The 22,860-nt window shown below is 27.8% G+C and overlaps 2 protein-coding genes across 2 annotated transcripts; one reads left to right on the top strand and one right to left on the bottom strand.

The window, feature by feature from the left end:
* Window positions 1–9,635: 9,635 nt before the first annotated feature.
* LOC140675665 (lysophospholipid acyltransferase 7-like) lies at window positions 9,636–16,143 on the bottom strand. Its single transcript, XM_072910275.1, has 6 exons — window positions 15,860–16,143; window positions 12,665–12,936; window positions 12,421–12,572; window positions 11,667–11,875; window positions 10,771–11,092; window positions 9,636–9,946 (listed from the first exon to the last, which is right to left on the bottom strand). The coding sequence occupies exons 1-6, from the start codon at window positions 16,069–16,071 to the stop codon at window positions 9,725–9,727; spliced, it is 1,389 nt and encodes a 462-aa protein (XP_072766376.1). The 5' UTR covers window positions 16,072–16,143; the 3' UTR covers window positions 9,636–9,724.
* Window positions 16,144–17,970: 1,827 nt separating this feature from the next.
* Window positions 17,971–21,419, top strand: LOC140675659 (protein FAM136A-like). Its single transcript, XM_072910266.1, has 3 exons — window positions 17,971–18,183; window positions 19,650–19,790; window positions 20,610–21,419. Exons 1-3 carry the CDS (start codon window positions 18,100–18,102, stop codon window positions 20,808–20,810), a joined length of 426 nt encoding a protein of 141 aa, XP_072766367.1. The 5' UTR covers window positions 17,971–18,099; the 3' UTR covers window positions 20,811–21,419.
* Window positions 21,420–22,860: the final 1,441 nt, after the last annotated feature.

Genomic DNA, 22,860 nt, shown 5'->3' with positions numbered 1-22,860 from the left:
AATCGGCGCTCGGCAGGAGCGCGCGGCACGAAGAAGCCTCCCACTGTTACTTGATACTAGGCGCGCCGATATGTGTGTGACACTTCAGGTTGTCAATGCAGAGGGTTCCTCCCACCGCTTCGTCGGCGCGCCTAGTATCAAGTAACAATGGGAGGCTTCTTTGTGCCGCGCGCTCTTGCCAGGCGCCGATTGGCTGATCTCTTATAATTAATATCTCATTAACTATTGCAAAAATTGCAAAATGGTAAATAATTTTTTTACCCAGTTTAACCTATTCTACCTGCACCTGACGGGTGGTTCGCGAATTATGGAACACCCTGTATATATATTTAACATTGTACATAAATATTGCAAATCATAAAGTGTGATCGATTCCAAGGGCGTCATTTCGTTTTTCCCGAGTCTTGGTCATCAGTCAGTAACAGAGAAGAGGGACGAAGAATTCCACATTTGTCAATGCCAATTTGTCACTTTTTGTAAAAGTCAAGTTAAACATTTTTTTTTTAATTTTTTTACTGAAAAATTTATTTTATATATAGATTTAAAAAGAGAAGTATGGAATTCTATACTTATATTGCAATGAAGTCAGTACCATGGTCATCGTAGATGTATCGACGCCCCTGATCGATTCGACAACTGAAAATCGTCGAGCTGGCTTATTGTTAAGGCAGCCGCACACACTTTTACATAACGCATAATGCACATACATAAGGAAACTGATTGGTCTATAAACACATGCATAAGGAATTCAACCAATCGAATTCCTTATGTATATGCATTATGCGTTATGTAAAAGTATGTGCTGTGGCCTTTAGCTTGTTGAATCATGAAGAAGAGACATTGCGAGAGAAAAAAAGAGAGCATAATGACAGGGTTCTTATTCCTGCCGCAGCTATGTCGCCACCGTCAACTCAGAGTTCTCGACTCCGGGACTAGGAACCTTAAACATTCCAAAATGTATGTGTATACAGTAAGCTAAAAAAATTGGAAGTTGTTCATAAAAGTTTGATTGTCGAAAGCAATTAAGGAAGGAAATGCAATCTATATTTTTATAGTATTTATTTTTATCAACTTAATTTCTAATGCAATTTCAACAGAGAATTTAGAATATTAAAACGATTAAAATTTAATTATTTTATTATTTTTATTTTTATTATTTAACAGTACCAATCATTTATATTATATAGAATATAATTACGATATATATGTTGCATATTACATTCATGACTGAAAAATTACAAGTAATTGGCGACTTATTGGTAACATTTATGCCATAATATTTAGTTTATATACAGGTATAATATTTAGTTTATGATAGATTGTATGCTGTATTTTTGTAGCGTTTTTATTATTACAAAATGATAGCAAATCAGGCTTGATTTTTGCTTTTTTTTTAGATCAGAGTCTGTTTGATATTTGTTGCCACATTGTGATAAAGCTCTTTTTTTGTTATATTTTTGTTACATTTTTGCTTTGACACTGTTAACTTATATGAGTACAAAGTAAATATAATAATTGCAGTGAAATCTACTATAAAGTCACAATTGGATCTGCTGTCATATTGCCGATGCTATTGGTATTTTGCTATTTAGGTTTAACTGCAAATTTTTCAAAACTTGAACATGATAAACAATATAAAAGTTAGAATGGTATTCAGCGTCAAAAAAAGCTTTAGAAAATGATTATGCTCTTTCTTGTTTGTTTGAAAAAATATTTTTTGTTATTGAAATATTATTAAGTTTGATGCTATAACTTTTTATAAATCTTGGTAAAAGATTTACAGGAGTCTAATAAGAATGATCTTTATTTTAGCTAATTTTCGTATAGTCCATTTTTTCACACTGGAATTGCCTCTAATCACTCTAGTGTGTTCTCATATTCTATTTTGTTAATATATTTATCAAGAAAGTTGCTACAAAAAAGCTTTATTTATTTTATGATTATTTGAAATAATTTCTATATTCACATTATTAAAATTTATGTTATTAAAAAACTTGCAAAAATTAGAGAAACACTTAATTTTTCTTAAAAAAATAGACAAAATTCAGCCAGCTGTAACTTTTTTAAAAATGAATGAAATTTAAATTTGAAAAAAAATTTTAAAGCCTAAAATTTCTACTTTCGAAAAGTCACTATTATTTTTCCGTTTCTATAAATTTGGTAATTTTTACATATAGAAAATTACGAACTGGACAAAATAAGAAATTTTTTTTCACTTTGTGGGCCTCTTACGTGTCAAAAAAAAAAATGCGAAAATTTTCAACTTTTTAATGTTGAAAGCTTAGTTTTTCCTACGAAATTTTTTTTTTAATGTTTCTAAGATATTTTCTTATTGAGTTATTGTGGATTAAGTAAAAAAAAAAATGAGCATTTTAACTTTGTTTACTCATAATTCCAATATTTAAATATTAAAAATCATTGTAACACAAGTAAAAAAAAATACATTGTTAAAGTTGAAACTTATAGTGAATTTGGTTATCGGCACTATACCATACCAGTGCATATTAAAGGCTGCTATATATGAAGAATGTAAGTACAATGACGTAATATATAAATACTTTGATGATGAATAATGTATGTTCTACTAAAAAAAAAATGACGGACAAATATATCACGATTGAATTTTAATTACTTAAAATGTTTAGATGATTCCTTTTTATTTAGATATCTTCGTGTATAGCAGCCTTTAGTATACACTAGTGCGGTGTAGTGCGGATGATCGAATTTGCTATTAGTTCTATTAAATGGTATAATCATAATTTTTTTTTAAAACAAATAGACATAACGTAAATAGATGAAAATATAAAAATGAACGATTTTTTTTATTTTATTCAGAAAACAATACTGTAGAACAAAAAAAAATTTATTCGTTTTTTTGCACTTTTAAATAACCTTAATTCGGAAAAAAATTACCGAAGAACTATGAAATTTTTTCATGGTGGTCCATGGTTTTATAGAGCAAACATATAAGAAATTATAAAATTGCTTAATTTAGAAAAAAATAGAAAATAAAACTAATATTTAAAAAAACTTCCAGTGCACTGACACTACTACTCGTACTAATTGTAAGTATCAGCAAGAGTAAAAAAAATTTTTTTTACCTTTTTAAATCAATTTGAAAAAATAACACCGATATTTTACATACGTCTGTTTTATTATTTAGAAATCGGCTAAATGTTATTCGTCCACGCTTCGAAGAGTAGACGTTGTTCAAGAAATGGTGGAAAATGTTTGTATTCTTTAGAGTAAAGTGATCAGACGTCCCGGATTTTAGCTCTTTGTCCCGCATTAAAAATGTCCCGGATTGGATCGAAATTGTCACGGAAAGAGAGAAAGAGATTTAATCTTTCCAACTTTGTAACATTTTTAAATGTATAAAAATATAAATACGTGTTTTATTAAGGTTTTTTTTTTGCTTTCTTGGACACGTCCCGCATCGAAGCACTAAATATCTGGTCACTTTACTTTAGAGGAGTCTTATGCGGTGTGGCCTACCATTCATAGTCCAGCTACCAACTGACAAGTGAGATACCAAACGTATCGCTCTTGAGTCATGTTATAGCTATCCGTAGAACGGATTTCTCTTGTCAGAATATGAGTGCTGCATCCATAGACAGTAGCCAGTCGTGATGAATAAGCTGTGCGTGAGAGACCCATTGGACTTCAAATGCCGGTCATTCGTCTCTTTGGAGACAATATTACTTTAATTACTATGCGTAAATGTGTGGTATTAGGCAGGAGTCAGATAAGAATCGGAAGGTTGTCTGGAAAGCAAAATGTCTCAGGTTCGATATAGCCACTGCCTCTCACATATTTTTTGAGTCCGTAAAAATATTGTTTATAAACAATTATTTTTTGGGCTGAAAGATGTTGTGAATACTTTACACAGAGTACAACAGCCACGTTGCCTGGATGGATAATTACTATAGCGTCCGAACCAGTGCCACCTTCCACATACACCCCTGTTTTATTACTTGGATTATTTTCATTATTTGCATCATGTCTTTAAATAAAATTTGTTAAAATAAATTTAAGAGATGCAATAGTTAGGCGACCAAACTGGCATTACTTAGCTTTTATTCAATTAAACAAGCTTATCATTACAGCGATTTTCAGCGACAACGTTTCGACCTTTGGTTCAGGTCCTTATTGAGTTTATTTAAATGATGAGCAGTAATTATTATGGTTGTCAATTATACATCACAAGCACACGTCAGTCAGAAAGCAGTCTGCTAAGTAATGCCTGGCGATATCATCCAAAGAATTCTAATTTAAAATAAATTTAATTATACCATTCGACAGAACTATTCGAAAGTTTCAGATTTAACAATCTGTTTTTTAATTTATGATACAATGATTTTTAACGGACTTATAAACAATCAAAGTCAAAAGACTCAGTTTTTATTTAATCTGCGATAAGTCAGTAGAAAAATATAGAAATATTTTTGAAAAAGATTTTAGGAAAAACTTTAAGCTTCCACATTAAAAAGTCAAAAATTTTCACAGATTTTTTTAGACACGTGGCAACAAATAAGAGGAAAATTTCCCATTTTCTAACTCGTAGTTTTCTATATGTAAAAATTATCAAATTTACAGCAACGGACAAATAATAGTGATCTTTCAAAAATATAGATTTTAAGTTTTAAAACCTTTTTTTTTCAGATTTAAGTTTTGTTTATTTTGAACAAAGTTACAGCTGGTTGAATTTTGTCAATTTTTTTAAAGAAAAATTAGGCGGTTCTTCAATTTTTGCGAGTTTTTAGAAATATTTCTCATATTTGTGTTTAGGATTATAGGATATAGTACTACGTAATATATAGAACTCTTTTTTTATACAAAAGTTATAGTGTTAAAACTTTTTATCTTTTATAATCGCATCAACATAATGTCTAAGAATATTTTTTATAGCATTATAGCAAGAATTAGCACTCATTGAAGTGAATGATTGCTTTTAAATCTTTCTTTTCTACTTACAAATAAGATTTGTAAGCAAATTCAATATTGATTAAAAGAGCTATAGATTTTTTTAAAGAAATTTAAAGAATTTTTTTCTCTAATACATACATATTTTAATTGTATACTACATCATACTCGTACATTTTACTTAAAGTGGGGCAAACTTCACTCAAAACAAATATTTTAGTTGACAATAAATAAGAATTACGGGAAAACATGAAAGGCATGTAGAGCCAAGTGTCAGATGAAGGAGCGCAAATAAAAACGTTTTGTAGTAAAGCAATTAAACTTTATTTTTAGACGTTTCGATCCATTTTTGGATCATCTTTAGTGAGAAAAAAATTATTTTAGAGTGTTACAAAGGCGCCCATGCTTTCGCAATTATGTCAAATTATAACGCTGAATCCCCCAACTCGAAACGTCTGAAAATAAAGTTTGTTTTACTATAAAACGTTATTTTTATTTGCGCTCCTTCATCTGACGCTTGGCTCTATATGCCTTTCATATTTTCTCGTTATTTTAATTTGTGAGGATTTTAGTCTTTATTGTTAATAAATAAATTATTTTAAATAATCGAGAAAAGATATCTAAATATTTACATAAGATATCTTGTATATATTTTAATAAGTCTCATAATGGTGTACTTTTTTTATCCATTAAATAATCATGAATGCCAACATTTTTTCTATTACACATATTGTCGATAAGGACACAAGTTTGAAAAATGCATTTGAAAAAATATATAAAATGCATGTAAAAGCTATTTTAATTTGGATCAAAATGAAAGATAAGGTTAATATCATTATTTCTCAGTCCTGGATAATCAACATCGGTTGACTATTGAAAGATTTAATTTCTATAGTGCCACATCGAATGAGAAGAAAATCAGAGGAAATGAAGATCTAATTTCTTGGAAATTTTCTTTTACTTTTTTTTTGTGTCTTTTTCAGGTATAAATGTAAACGTGTATCTACTTACAAGTAAGTAATGAATTAATGTAAGTATGTTTATATGTAAGATATTTTAAAATATAGTGACAAAATTTTAAAGTAAATGTTGATATTAACTTAGATCTCTGCGGATTAAACATTTTCCTTTTTTAATATACAGAGTGGACTCTTTTAATCGATCCAGTCGAATATCTCGAGAACCAAGCCCGGGAGAGAAAAATGTTTCAGACAAAAGTTGTATGATTTCGAGGGGGCCATAAGAGAGTACCATTGGTTTGACCTTGAAGAGTTATTTGAAGGTCGATTAAAATGGCCCACCCTATATATGTTAGGCTCAAAGATCGAAAACGCTCATTGAGCGAAAAAACCGACCACAACAAGTTTTGACTTCTTAGATTCAGTCACAACGTGAAATTCGTGACTTGGCACTTCCAAAAACGCTCATAACGAGTTTTGGCAAAATCGAAAAGGCCACAAAGCGAAATTCGTGTTAATATTTGACCAGAACGCGTTTTGGCAATAAACAAATACCACAACGCGTTGTAGCTGCTTATGTTGCAGCCGTGACGCGATGTTTTTAAAACAAATTACAATCTGTCGTCAACGGAGTCGACGGATTCATGTATACAATTTTTGCTTGTCGCTTTATTTAGTATTTTGTTATTATAGAGCCAAGAAAACATTTATAAGTGATTTTGTCTATTGATTTCAAATTTAATTTAATAAAAAAGAGATCCTTGAACAGACAATTGTAACAAATATATTGTTATTAGTAAGAGAAATTGCGATGACTGAAAGTTTCTATTATAGAAAATTTATTGTTCTGTTTATTTTATTATTAGAATTATAGAATAAGGCTAATAATTCTCGTTGCAGAAAATAGATAATAATTGTTATCAATTATTATAAGGTACTTATAAGTATTGTTTCAATTTTAACAATAGAATAAGAATACTACATATTATTCATTACTGATTCTAGTAAACTATTTTAATAAAGAATATAATTGTAATAATATTGTTAATTATTAAAATATTTTTATCATGTAACGTCAAATCTGCATCAATAAACGTCTACAACGCGTTGCGGTATTTGTTTATTGCCAGAACGCGTTCTGGTCGAATATTAAAAGAACCACAACACGAATTTCGCTTTGTGGTCTTTTCGAATTTGCCAAAACACGTTATAAATGCTTTTAAAAGTGCCACGTCACGAATTTCGCGTCAGAACGCGTTGCGGTCGGTTTTTTCGCTCAGTGAACGTTTTCGATCTTTGAGCCTAACATATATATATATATATATTTATTTATTTATTTATTTATTTATTTATTTATTTATTTATTTATTTACACACACAACGTATTCAATAAAATCTAATGGTGGATGTAAAGATCTAATGATGGAGAAATAAACTTTTTATTACTCGATAATTTGTGACTATTATTTTTTATATTCTAGTAATAATGTACATATGTTTTTCTTTCGTTCTTTATAAAATTTTATAGCATTTAAAAATTTTTTTTATGATCCTTTCTTTTTCGGTTTGGCAGTAACCAGGTTTTGCTCTGAACCTGCATGAAACGTGTAAAGTCTTGTAACATATTAATAGTTTCTTGGAAAACAGATTTAATTCTAGAGTTTGATATTTGGAAAAAACTTGCAAAACTCAATTATTGTGAATTACAAAATCTTTCTACTATATAAAAATGCTAATGCTAGTGAAAGAAAATTAAATCACTAAATATAATAGCAAAAACAGAGTGGAGATTATGTATGTCAAATAATAAATTTAATAATTTGAAATCTATACGGCTCTGATATTTATAAACATATAATTATAACTCGGCCGTAGAGCCATGCGCAGATGTTATTGCGTAAAATTTCTTTTTAGGAATTAATTCTTTCGCGAAATTTTAAATCGTGCACAGGGCACATATTTTACTTGGTGTGGTTTACCAAGAAAATATATTCTCATGTTTTGAGAATTTTATAACCCCTCTTTAACCCTCTAAAGAGATGTAGATGAGAAAAAATAATAAAATAATAAATGAGTGAAAATAATAAAATAAATATAAATTAAGTCATTGCAAAGAAAGCGATAAAAAAAATAAATAAAATTATGTCTCTGTAAAAAATACAATAAAAATTGATTAAGTAAATACAAATGTAAATAATACAATAACAATTAACCACTGTTGCAGCTATCACTTATTCTTCTACGAGTAGAGAGGGAAAGTTGTGGCAAATGACATCTTATTTTATAATATTCTGAAACATCAATTAACAAATAGTTAAACTCAAATTTGTACTTGCAATATCCTTTAATACTCAACATTCATATTCAAAATATATTAAATTGCTTTTTATTACACTCTACAATTATATGTAGAATAATCAATTTTTTCAATTTGAAGAAACAAATTTTTTGAAAATTTATTATAAAACAGATCATAAATTTTTTGTTTAGAAATATTCTGCTATTTTTTAAATATATTTTTTTGTTCTTCTTTATTCAACATTTTTATAATACAGAATTATTTTTATTTTAATATGTACAATGTGGAAGATATAAGAATACAATCATTATTTGTTTTGTCGACTCGCTCGTACGCAGAAATAGCCCAACCCAATTTGACATGATTTTTGTGAATGATGTTCATTTTTAAGTAAAGTGTTTAAGTTTATAATTGTTGTTATTATTATAAAAGTTAAACTTAATTTTAACTCATCACTACCAACTGAATACTGAAATGAAGATATGCAAAGCACCGCAAAAACAATTAAATCACCTATTCCGAGATTATCACATAAGATATCCAAACATCTATTACAGTGTAACATCGTACTTTGTTTTAGAATCTCACCAAGTTCCTATCGGTTTTTAGATTTTAAAAAAGTATTTTTACATTTCTGCAGGGCACTAGCACGATAATCTATATAAATTTTAGGCGCCGGTTGATAGGCAAAAATCGCTACTTTTTACCGGCCCTCCTTTTTTTCCAGTTTTATGCCTAATAAGATGTGGAGTCATTTATTCATCATATTGAGATCATTTACATCATTAAGCTTTATGGATAGTATAATGTATTCCCAATTTTTTCTTTAATTTTTTATTTTTAGAGACCCTTAAGAGTAATATATATATAATTAATTCAAGAGAATGACATAATTAATCGATATTAAAAACTACAAGATCTGTAAAAGAATAATTATATAACAGAAAATATAAAATAAAATATTGAACATCGGTAATAATAATAGGTAGAGATAAACTATATCGTTTTTCAATTAAGACTTTTATTTCTTCTAGTATAGCTACATATATTTTTTATATTATGATATTGGGTCTGAGAAACTACGTAATCTTTTTTTTTGTAAAATATGTCGAAATATCATACAGAATTATAAAAAAGTATATTTTTGGTACATTTTATTAATCTACTACAGAATACTAATTTATTTTAAGAAAAAATTTTGTACGATTTTTCGCTTCGGATATTATAATTTAATATAATTGCAGTCAGGGAGAAGCTTAATGTCCAATTCAAGTGTTGTGTTTTACAAAAAAATACATATTTAATTTTATAAAATTGTTTATGAATGTAAGAGGAGATTGTACAAAAAAGGTAATGTCTATGGAAAAATTAGTATTCAAAAACTACACCAGGCTTAATGTTATAAAAGATTGCATTAATATATTTGACATTAAAAAAAATAAAGGATGTCTAAATCTCAAGATATTCTGTATTTTATTTTGCACTAGTATAGAAATCTTCGTCTTAAAATAAATGTACCTTTAAAATAAAAGAACGACAAAATTTATTTGTTTTTATACTCTTCTGTTTGTTGTCGTTTAAGAAGATAAGGCTTCAAAAATCGTGCGAGCAGATAAAGTACAAGTCCTAAGATATGTCCGGAGAAATACAGATTCTTGTAAAAGTGTATTATTTCTTGGAAGCGCAGCAATTGGAAGGGCACGCCAAGATATGCCATGCACGTGAGTTTTGTCCACCAAAGGAAGAATCCCCAAGCTTTTCTAGCCTGTATTTTTATGAGAACAACATAAATATGTATATTAATTTTGTAATATTAAAAATGTAAAAAAGTTGTATGTGTTTTATTACTTAGAAATATATTCATAAATTTAATTTGTAAGGTTTAAGAAATGTTGCATTGCAAAAAATTATTACAAAAAATTATAGCATTGCAATGACTTATATAAAAAATATTGCTTAAAAAAAATCCTTTTACTAATTATTATTTGTAACATTTACGATACAAAGTTATCTTTTTAATATAATTATTTTATATCTTTTATATTATTTTATTTATCACTTTGTATCAACAAATGTTTTAAATAAATAGTAAAAAGGATTTTTTAAAACAATGTTTTTTACACATAATATATAGTATGTATGTATAATGTCATTGTATTATGATCTAACAACAAACTATACATATAATACATATAGAATGAGGAAAAAGGAAAAAAGCATTGATATTTGCGAAAACACTGTAGAATTTTAAAAATAAATCATCAATAATAAAGAAGTTGTAAGGTTCTTTTAAGCATCGTATTATATGATAATTTTACACGATCTTGACAATGCTAAATCATATATAATTGCCATGTAATATGTTGTTAAAACTTTACAACTTTTTTATATTAAATATTTTGACCTGAAATTCATGGTTTTTAAAATATCTCTCTCTCAGAACATTTCGTTATTTTTTTTCCCCATTTTGTATATCTATATATGTGATAATAAAATAAAATTTACATTTCTATATATTATTGTATTTATAATATATATATATATATATATATATATATATATATATATATATATATATATATAACTTACAGTTGTGTCTTCTTCATGTTGATTGTAAAATTTAATGCAGATATCTTCAAAAGCTAGATAGAGGGGGACTTGGCAGATGCAAAAATAATAGCCTGCAGCGTAACCGTGCCACAGAGCAGACAGAGTCAATGTAACGACAGTTCTTAAATTTTTATAGGGGAATCTTTTATAAATGCACACAGCCATCCAATATTGTATGCACGTATTCCATATTTTCATTGTATGTCTAACAAGTGGAGAAGACTCAACTTCCCATACGTTCATGTTATGCACCGTTTCGAAATCCTGCATCTCCATTTTCGCTCTTTTATCATCAAACGACCTAATGAATTATTTTTAAATCTATTATATTTCCTTAAGTCAATCTTTGTATTCTGTAAGATGTAAAAAGACACAATATTGTAGAGATTGCCAATGATAATTTAGACTATAATATCTTATTAACAATATAATAACAAGTTAGTAGAAAATTATCTTTTATAGTCAAAATGACTTTATTGATTAGATTTAATTATTTGGTATTGTTATAATAGATATTTTCTGTTTTGATAAATACTTAAAGTGAAGCTGAATAAATATATACTATTATTTTTTTAATATTTTGGGTTATACATGATCACCTAGTAAATATAGTATACAGTTTTATTCTCAATTCTTAAAATGCGTATAATTACGTAAAATATAATTACGTATTTATACAAGTTTCGACTTAATAGAACTTAGACTGCATATAAATAAAGCCAATTAAATTAGCTAATAAAAGGCCAAATTCCTTAAATATCTTGGAAATGAGATTTTTAGTATGTGAAGAAAAAGAGAAAAGAGACAAGCAGAAGAAAAGAGAGAGAGAGAGAGAAAGAAAGAGATATATATGTATGTAAAAAGAATTATCTTACAACTTTTCAACTGTTTTGTAATCGCGTGGACCCAGACCAGCTGCAGATTGACAGCACACTGGGTAAGCCCCTAGTCCTGACATTTGGCAGACGCATTCGGCCAGAACCATACCAATATACATTCTCAATCGAAAACAGGCAAATGTGGGATACATATAAAAAAATTTGTAGAGGAAACTGAGTTCTGCAAATTCTACTGTTTGCGTATACTGAAATTAAAAGAGAAACACCGTTAAACTTCTTACAATTATTATATCGAACTAGCGTAATTCGTAAGAAAGAAAAATAAAGAAGAGTGCATTTGACGAGTTTTGCAAAGATAAAATATAACTTAAAGTTTTTGATTTTGATAAAACAAAATTATTTTGTTTGAGACACACTACAGATAAAATTATATATCTATTTGAAAATATATCTGATTGGAAATAAGAATTTTTTCAATATTATTAAAAGAAATATTAGAAGATTTATTTTTTTTACACAAAATATTAGTAGATTTTGTTTTTTTTGGTATAGTAAAACTCAAAATTATTTTCAAGCCAAAAAATCTGTTATTATATCCTGTTTGTTCTCTTCTTTATATTTTCTAATCAAATAATGAAACAATTCTTATATAAAAAAAAGATAAATAAGAATATGTATGTTATTTTTTACACTGAAACTTAGATTTAATTTTCAACTATTATGAAGTTATATTTTTTAACTCTTTATATTCTAATGTAAATATAAATATAATGAACGTAATGAATATTACGTCGCTGGGAAACAGACGATTCATTATTAAAAACAGCGCGGCAAACGCTACAATCTGTTTCAGTTTGTAATAAGTGAGTGGCCACGGATCAACGTAATCTGAAAATGATCTATGTAGAGAATCCCAATATGTCCTGTAACGATAGTATGGACCTATAAAAATTTTTAATGTAATTTATATTATTATTTAAAACGTTTCCAAACAAGTATAGAGTTCATCTATATTTATTTTTGTTAGCTCTTACCTGTTAAAACACCCATATAACTAAAACTATAGTGTATCACATCCATAAAACCAATTTTCTTGAATGCATCTGAATTTGCTCCTTGAATATCATCGCTTGGCGCTGTAGCCGCTGAATTGATTTCGAACGCTAATCCAGGTAACTTTAACGTAAGTATCATTACAACGAGATTCGTGTGAGTTGGCGGACTCGGTAATCCAAAATAATCACCCAATCGAAAGATCACCAGTAAGTAGAAAAAGGAGAAATAGAAGCTGACTAAATGGCATTTTCTGTAAAATCAAGATTTATCTTAATGAATATTTATTTTGGATTCGACAAAATCTGGATAATTTTTTTTCGTGTATTATTCTGTTAGATTTTAGAATATAAAGATTATCAATCTTTCCTCAAAAATATATTTGTAAATGAAAATGTAAATGTTTCTTTATGAAAATATATTGGCCATGTTTTTTTCTTTATTCCAGATTATTACTGTGCTTAACTGTAAGTTACATGTATTAATTGTTCGATTTTGAGTATTGTACTCACCGATTTTGAAATGTTTTACTTAAATATGTATCTTAAGATTCCTCATCATCTATAATTGTCATATATGTAATTAAGCATTAAATTTTAACTGATTCATTGCAAATAAAAATGACTCTGAATAAACAAATTTCAAACTTTAATAAGTCATTAGACTGATGAATAACTTGTTTCCATAAAAAAGTTTATTATTTGCACTAAAAATAAAATTTAGGATACATCTATCTGCCCTAGAGAGTTGGGGCGATTATTACCGGACATCTTGTAGATATGTATAATATTGTTTGCTAAGCGTTTTTAATTAATATTTTAATAATTTCTCGAAAATCACAAAATGGTATAAGACTTTTCTGTTCAGTTTAATGCGCTCTACCTGCTCACGAATGTTGATTCAATCTTTATGGGACACCCTGTATACAGAGAATTATATTGACCATTTTAAATTATTCATAAACTCTTATGTAAAAATGTTTTAAATAAACATTGCATCATATTAAGATAATGTACAGAATATAGTAACCAATTTTTTGCTCACTATCTTGCTTTTTTATTGAGATAGCAATATCATCTTGAGTTTTTTAAATTCATAAATAGATCTTGAGACTTAAGGGGTTATACAAAGAAAATTTTTCTTTATTTAACATTATTTCATAATTTTATAATATACAAGAGATATGATATCTTGTACCAAGTCATACACAGCAATAGCAAGGCCAGTCATAAATTTTGAAAAATCGAAAAATTTTTATCTAAAAGTACAGCTGGAGCTGAGGACTCACTTTATGGGCCTGGAATAGATGACTCTATGTAAGTTGAAAAAAAATTTTATTTTAATTTTACTTGCATTTGAAACTTTAGACGCCTTTTTCTCAGAACTGCTTTTAAGTCTGTGAGCACGATATCTCAAAAACTATTGCACCGATCTTAACGAAATTTTGCATATTTATTTTAGATATAAAAAGCTAGTGCTTGGTCGAAGGATTTTGAAAAATATGGAATTTTTACAAAATGGCGGCAATTTAAAATCAAAGTTATGATTTTCGCTAAAAAAAACCGACCATTTTTTACTTGTAAAATAAGATGTAGTTATTGAAAAATAAAATCCTTCGTTCAAGCACTAGCTTTTTATATTTATATAAAATAAGTATGCAAAATTTCGTTAAGATCGGTGCAATAGTTTTTGAGATATCGTGCTCGCCGACTTAAAAAATGCAATTCTGAGAAAAACGCGTTTAAAGTTTCAAAGGCAAATAAAATTAAAATAAAATTTTTTTCAACTTACATAGAGTCATCTACACCAGGCCCATAAAGTGAGTCCTCAGCTCCAGCTGTACTTTTAGATAAAAATTTTTCGAAAAAATTGATTTTTCAAAATTTATGACTGCCTATTACCCCTTAAGGGGATTCTAAAGTTGTTCTATATTATTGACTAAAATCTAACTTAACATGACAAAATATATTTACTTAATATAAAAGTTTTGCAATTTATACACAGAAAATAAGATAGGTTCCTGCTAGGAATTGCATGAAGGAATATTTGTGAATTTTTGAAAAATGTTGCAGAAAATGTTGTGCAGCGAAATGTTTTTTACTAGGCTTCTCTAAGCTCATTTTTAAAAATTTATAAATATTTTTTCATGCAATTCCTAGTAAGAATCTGTCTTATTTTGTACATATAAATTGCAAAACTTTTAATAAGCAATGTATTCTTACGTTAGGTAAGATTTTGGTAACAGAACAACTTTAGGACTTCCTTAAGTTAAATATATACTTTACTTTTCGAAATTTTATTTATTCTAAAAATTCAACATCTGATTCCTAACTTTGTCTGTGCTGCAAAATCTGCGATCTGATAAAATTTTATCATTTGTAAAAGTTATTGTGCTATCTTGCACAATCCGGCACAATCAAGGAAAATTTGAAAATGTCAAATTTTTAATTCATTTCATCCCTTTTTCTTAAATTTTTATCAATTATTAAGATTATCAAGACTTTTATCATTTGCTTTTACTGTATAATGTACTGTATACTGTAAATGTAGTAAAAAAAATCACAACTTGCAAAAATTGTATAGTTACGTTACAATGTAATTTTGTTTTTTTATTTTTGTAAATTTTTTTACCGTAACAAAGAGATATTGAAGTTTTTCCAACGGCACAACGTGGCACAAGTAGTGCCAATTTAGGAAAAAAGAATTGAACTCAATTGTGAAAAAGTGCGGAGCTAGTGAAAAGTTGTTTTTTATTATTTTTTCGGCTGTTTGAGTTATAAATTTTTTCTTTATGGCATAAATGCAACACAATTGAGAAAAATACAAAGTTCAAAAAGTGCTAGGCTAACTTCACACATGTTATATACAGTCGGACCTCTTATCCTACGACATTTTCGGTCCGGAATCTTCCCCTTAAACCTCTGATCCTACGACAAAAATTTGAGAGTGGGGGTATAATTCCCCTTTCGCGGTCGTAGCATGAGAGGATTTTTTGTCGTAGGATAAGAGGTTTCGTAGCATAAGAGGGTCGTAGGATAAGAAGTCCGACTGTATATAGATTCGTTGCTTTTCGAAATATACATACTTACGTAAAATTTCAGTGGAATCAGTGAACAATACTCTTAAATTTAGCAATCGAACAATTTTAAAGATTAACTTTAAAAATATATTCGTACTTCCATGATAAGTTGGTTATGATAATGGCGTTGATGAGAACAGTAAGGATTGGATGTACGACCGATGATCCTGAAACACAGATCACTAAGGTAAAGCCAAGAATGGTCGCGATCCATTGTTTTGTACGAGATCCTTTTATTGTACGATAAAAATATCCGAACGCTATAGAGAGTAAAAGTAACGACACATATACGACATCGTTCCACAACATTGTTCTTTAAATGTGTAAGCAAGAGAGAAGATAACGAAACTAACAAATATCAACACCGATAATATATTATCAAGGTCAACATCAACAGTGATGGACAAAGTTCGAATTGATATTGGAGACTCCACGCGATGGCAATGTGAAGCTACAGTATATACAGTAGCTCAATTCTCTGTCGATATCTTTAATATTAGCGTAGAGAAAGATAAATTGCATATGCGCGGACTTGATAGGTATGTAACCAATTATGACTAGAGGATTATAGGATTATGACCACTGAACTATAATACTGGAATGGACGTTAATAGCTATCTAAAGACCGATTTCACCAACGTCAATTAACTTTAACCTCGGGTCAAATTATATGTTCATCTTTTTTTCTTGAACTTATCTGAAAGATACAAAAATATAGTTTAACCTAAGATTAAAGTTAATTGACGTTGGTGAAATCGGTCCTAAAAGCTTTTGTTTGAAAACGAGAGAGAGGGTATAATATCTATTACTATCTTTTTTCTTTGTACTTCCTGCACTTGCTCAGTTTCCCTTGATATCATTTAGCCAAAAATAAATTTTTACATTGACTTTTTTTGAAAGTTTTTAATTTTAAACCGTAATGTCACAGTTTAATCAGTTACGACAGTAGACGAAAATCAGGGTCCTGAGTTGCAGTGCGCATGCGCGAAAAATCCAACTAATAATATGACAGCGTTGTTGGTATGAAGCACAGACTTCTATATAATACTAAACTGCTAACTCCTTATGTATAAGGCAGCTCTAATTTTATGTACAAACAAGTATGTATGGCATCCCTTTCTGCGTATGCGCTGTGAAGGCGCGTGTTGCACGCATGTATATACCAAAGAGTAAAAAGAAACAGGAGGGAATGTATCGGTGGTGGGGGCTAGCCAAATCGCTGACGGAAGCCGGCATCTTGAGTGTCTACTTTTTTGACACTTATTAGCATCGTCTGCTGCTGTTCTCAGAGAGACACGCATGCGCGTATTATTTTGCACAATTATTAATTCTAAAAAAAATAGTGAAATAAAATTATGGTGCATTGTCAGGCCTGTGCATAACAACAGAGCGCGAAATTATGGGATAACATTTCATCGATTAATAATTGTTATCAATATAATAACAAGAATTTAAATGTTTTATTTAGATATACTATTTAAAGGACAGTAAACAATGTGTTAAAATTTCAATATTATTAATATATATTATTTTATTTGTTGCATATTAAAATTATATATTTCAATTTAATCTTATTGAGTTGATTTTATTAAAAATATAAAGTATATTCCATATTTATATTTAAAACTTCGTTCTTCCAGCATCTCCGAAAAACCATTCAATTTTGGCGCCCATAAGCAGCCATTTTGAATGTTCACTTTTATGCTGGTATATATAGGCATTTCCGTCCGTTTAGCTCGAGCTATATGCTCCTTCCTGTTTCTTTTTACTCTTTGGTATATACATACTAAGTATGATAGACAAGCTTATATAAAAGATATAAAATAACTGCACATTTGTATCCCATAATTTAATATTTATATTTCTTACTTTTTTTACTAACACGACATGTGTTCTGACAAGAATTAAAGACCGAAAGCAGGTTGGTTAGAAGTACATGTACTGATCATAATGGCGTTGGCACATGTCAGAAAGGGTCACTTTAGGGCGCGTTCGGGGAGACGCTATTAGCGCTAACAGCATCGTTCTATCTTTGTTCAACTTTTAATGAGTAACAAAAACAGAACGACTGTTAGCGCTAATAGTATCTCCCCGAACGCGCCCTTAGTACATAAAATTCGAAGACACTTTTTATATAAGCAAAATCTAGGGAGTTAGCAGTCTAGTATTACATAGAATCTGTGGTGGCGGTACTTTATAATCTAGTGACTTTATCCTGTCGATTCTTACTTTAAAGTTGGTAACTCTGTGTCATATTATTTCGCACGTGTTCACATATTTTATACATTTCACACATTTTGTATACACATTACTCATATAATTTTATAATAAACAAAAATGGAAGGACAGAAAAAAAGAGTAGAAGATCATATGACGAAAATGGTCGAAGAAATTGATAAGACTTATTTACGAAAAATGCAGGTATTTATACCAATCGTGGTGTTAAAAAAAGCATATATTTATAATATAAAACACACAAAATATATATGTTTATAAAATAAAGCATAAATATTATATTTATTATTTATACGTAAATTATTTATTAATTTTACACAGACATATATATAAAAATTGTATACAGAATAATATACAAAATACAAATTTTTTATTGATTTTAATGAAATTTTATTTATGTGCATGATTTAAAATGAAAATTATTGTTTAATATTGTATAAAAATAATAAGCTAATAAAAATATTTTTTAAGGTTAGGAAATATGTTATATATTGATCGAATATGTACCATTTTATATATATATATATATATATATATATATATATATATATATATATATATATATATATATATATATAGTTGCAATACATATAATTGTTACTCATATTTTTGTGTTTGTGTCTGTGTATGATCAAATAATTTATATATTTCAATGAATTTATTATATGAATGTATGAAAAATTATATATATTCATATATATATTCCAAAGTAAGAGAAATTTTTGCTTTGCTGAAAAGTAAAAAAAATATGTTATATAAAAGTTAAAATGAAAGATAAATCTTTGCAATATACAGAATATTAGTTTAATTTTTAATAATTTACAGAATATATTTTGTTGCACAGATACATATATTTAAATATTTATGTAAATTTCCTATATATATATATATATATATATATCTTTTAGTTTTAAGTCTATAAACGTTGTACTGTAGACAAAATATTTTTCTTTAATGAATATTTTTTCTTAAATTCAAAATTTATAATATTGTTATAAAAACTTTAACTCTAAAAATCTTTTTAGAATATATATTTATAATAAATTTATTATCTACAATTTAACTTTATATAATAATAAATTATTATATTAATTTTAAAAAATTAACAAATTAATTATAAATTGTTACATTAATTTTAAATGTAGATACAAATTGAATAATGTGAGTGCTATTAATTTATATTATTTGTTTTACATTTACATAATATTTTCTGTTAAACAAATATTGTCGGTTACATATACACACACATGTGTCTATATATATATATATATATATATATATATATATATATATATATATAGACACATATTATTTAAAATTAAAAAAAAATCTTACCTTATTTTACAATTGATGAGTCTAATTGTAAGATATACTCAAATTGTAAGCAGAAGAAATATATGGGGATCTATTCTTTTGACAGTGACAATTTCAATTATTATGTGCAATTTTAATTATCTTTTTCATATTTTATTTATTTACGAGTATGCAATAATAAGATGTTTTTTTCGAAATAGAAAACAAGATCATCTATATTTTTTCTATGTTTACTTAACATTGAGAAAAATAATCAATAAATAATTAATAATTCTTAGTTTTCAATAGTTTGTATTTTGCATATTTGACATGTAAGCATAAATTACATTTGATTACAGAGAGATATGCACAAATGTGCTGCACAATGTTGCGAAAATGAAACATATAGCATACAAAAAGTTCATAACTGTGTGGACAATTGCAGTTCTTCTTTAAATAAGGCGCAACAATATGTTCAAGGAGAATTTGAACGAGTACAGGTAATAAAATTCAACTTATTTAATTCAACTTACTTTTAAAGTTAATTTGATCATTTAAGTCAGGATTTTATAGCACATGGTTTGCTATGGCTCTCTATGGCTTGCTGTGTAATATATATATATATATATATATACACACACACACACACGCAGGATGTTTCAGCATAAATAGCCTCTTGTTGTTCTGCTAAATTAAAGCTGAATTAAACTATAACAAATACATAAAATTAATTTTAACTAAACTTTATTGTGAGTATATAATGATTATATGAGTACATAATGACTCTCAAAGTTATTTGCGTAAGAGAATGGAGAGATATATTTTTTTAAATTAATGTAACATTTTGATATAATATTAATGTCATATTTTGATACAATATTAATGTCATATTTTGATACAATAAAATTATTCCAAAGGAATACAGTGATGTATAATTTGATAGAATTATTTTAGAAATTATGAGTTTCTGAAAATTTTGCATCTGGCTACTAACTTTTTACAATATCAACTTTTGATTCCTTCATTGGTAATTGATGTGTCATTTTATTTGCTTCTTCTTAAACATGTTATTACTGTAAAAAATGCATTTTTCATTTTTTAACACCAATAATTTGTGTGCATTTTTCGTTCTTTAACACTAATAATTTGTGTGTTTAATGACTATATACTTATAAGAAAGTTTAGTTAAAATCATTTAATTTTATGTATATTTTTTTATGGTCTACTTGTTTTAGGATATAATAAAGGATAGTTACTTATGTTAGGATACCTTATATATAATAAGTGTGCGTGTATTTAATTTTTTAAATGTTTTCCAGAATCGATTGCAAAGGTGTGTAATGGAGTGCAATGACAATATAAAAGACAAAATAGGACCAAATCCATCACAGATTGAAGTCGATAGGTATAGTGAAGAGTTTGAAAAGTGTGCCATTAAGTGTGTGGATTCTTATTGTGAATTATTACCCTCCTTGGAAAAGACTATGAAGAAGATCCTTAGTAAAAACGAGTTTGCATAGTTTATAATTGAAAAATAAGCTTTAAACATCATGTTTCATTTTTAACATTCTTAATTGAGAATGATTTAGGTTTAGTAACAAAAATATTTGTTTTTCAATTCATAAAGTAACTCTGTGCGTGTATGTGCGTCCGCGTCCGTGTGCGTTGCGTGCGTCGTGCGCGCGCAAACTTAAATTTAATATTTTCATACACACATGAATTGTTACAAATATTATATACATAATTTATTTAATAATGAGTTGTAAAAAAAAAGAAACTTATCTCAGAAGAAAAGTATAATTAATTATCTCAACTCACCATCCGATGTGTGTATGAGAAAGAGAGAGAGAAAGTTTGTGTGTGTAAGAGAGGAATCGTGGATATCATCGCGTGTATTTTATCGCAACAAGCGTAATCACTCGTGTTAGATGACGAGTTACGCCGCCCCTGCCTACCTTCTATACTTGTCCCGTGATTCGGTAACTATTTTTTTCTATAATTTTAAAAGTAAGCTTTGGACAAAATTTTCACATAATGGAAAAATCGTCTCAGAATTTACTCAGAAATACGTTTTTGTAAGGACACCTGGATTGTTCTGAATCACTCTGTATAATATATGTTTGACCTTTTCTTTTTCTTTTTTTTTCATTTTTTTTCCTTTTACATTTATTTTCTTTGTCTCTTTTTTTATATATTTTTACTTACGTTTTCTTCTTACAGTGAATGAAGAATTAATTTTGATTAAATAAACAAAGTGATAGTATATATATATAATATTGTCAAAAAATTATTTTTTTTTAGAAATTCTAGATTATTAAATATATTTCATACTATATACAAATTGGTGGTTTTTATTGATAAGTATACATATATGTAATAAAGATAAGTATGTAATAAAGATGTTACATAAAACTAATATATAATATATATTGTATGTAAATTAATACCTTATATTAAAGTAATAGTACAGTAAGTAACAATACAACAAATAATGGTATACTGTAGGAGTTTACTTGGATGGGAAATTATCCAATATTAGATAATTTTGGATAAATTCCGTATATATCAAAACGTGATGATATATGTATAAGGCCTCGATGTAGATAAGTCAGGATGAATTTAATAAATAGTTTTATATTATAGGTGATTTATTAATTGAAAAGTATAGTACAGCAAGAAACAACAATACAGCGCAATGATTTCCCGAGACTAAATCCTAACGATCTACTATAATAAACGTCTTAAGACCCAGGCATATAAAAAAACTTAAGCAGTAAGATTTAAGACGTAAGCGAATCGACTAATCACGGTCAAGATCTTAAGCAGCCATTTTGAAAGTAGAGCTGGAAATTCCGTATGGTTGAGAATGTTACGTCTTAAGTCTTATGGTTTAAGTTTTTTATGTACCCGGGCCTTTATTAGTATCGTGTCCGACGGAAGAGGGATTGTCATCTCACAATCGATTATGTTTCGAGAACAAGCTCCAATACGTAGCGATGTGCACGCATCAAGTCGGCTACGCACGCGCCATCATCAAATTATATAATGGGTGTATCAAATATCTTGCAATACAAATATAATATATAAAATGTTAATATTATAAGCGTTTTCGTAGTAGTCTTTTATGGTATTAGGATGTTGAAGTAGTCGATAACAATATATTTGCTTAATATAAAAATGCAGTTTACATGTACAAAATAAGATAGGTTCTCAATAGGAATTGCATAAAGGAATAATTGTAAACTTTTGAGCTTAGAAGCTTAGTAAAAAAATATTTCGGTGCACAATATTTTCTGCATCGGTTACACATTGAAATCTTTTGTACTAAGTTTCTAAGCTCATTTCTACAAGTACATTAATATTCATGGAATTTTTAGTTCAGACTTATTTTATTTCGTATGTATAAACTGCAAAACTTTTATATTAAGCAAATATATTACATTAAGTTCGATTTTCTTCGGTATACAAACGATTTTAGTTACGCTCTTTAACCTTAGAACAATATATATGTATTAAAAATTGCGTATATCCACATTATTTGATTAAACAAAATAAAAATAGTAGTTACAA

This window comes from Anoplolepis gracilipes, unplaced genomic scaffold (assembly GCF_047496725.1).
Source record: "Anoplolepis gracilipes unplaced genomic scaffold, ASM4749672v1 Contig20, whole genome shotgun sequence".
Taxonomy (NCBI): domain Eukaryota; kingdom Metazoa; phylum Arthropoda; class Insecta; order Hymenoptera; family Formicidae; genus Anoplolepis; species Anoplolepis gracilipes.
Note: the sequence above shows the minus strand (reverse complement) of the source record. Positions and strands in the feature narration are given on the sequence as shown.

Coding starts and splice junctions, on each gene's coding strand:
- LOC140675665 (XM_072910275.1), bottom strand. CDS start 16,071: ATGTTGTGGAACGATGTCGTATATGTGTCGTTACTTTTACTCTCTATA. Junction 11,876..12,420: donor ATCGTCTGTTTCCCAGCGAC/GTAATATTCATT, acceptor TTTTAATTTCAG/TATACGCAAACAGTAGAATT. Junction 11,093..11,666: donor TACAAAACAGTTGAAAAGTT/GTAAGATAATTC, acceptor ATAATTCATTAG/GTCGTTTGATGATAAAAGAG.
- LOC140675659 (XM_072910266.1), top strand. CDS start 18,100: ATGGAAGGACAGAAAAAAAGAGTAGAAGATCATATGACGAAAATGGTC. Junction 18,184..19,649: donor CTTATTTACGAAAAATGCAG/GTATTTATACCA, acceptor ATTTGATTACAG/AGAGATATGCACAAATGTGC. Junction 19,791..20,609: donor GAGAATTTGAACGAGTACAG/GTAATAAAATTC, acceptor AATGTTTTCCAG/AATCGATTGCAAAGGTGTGT.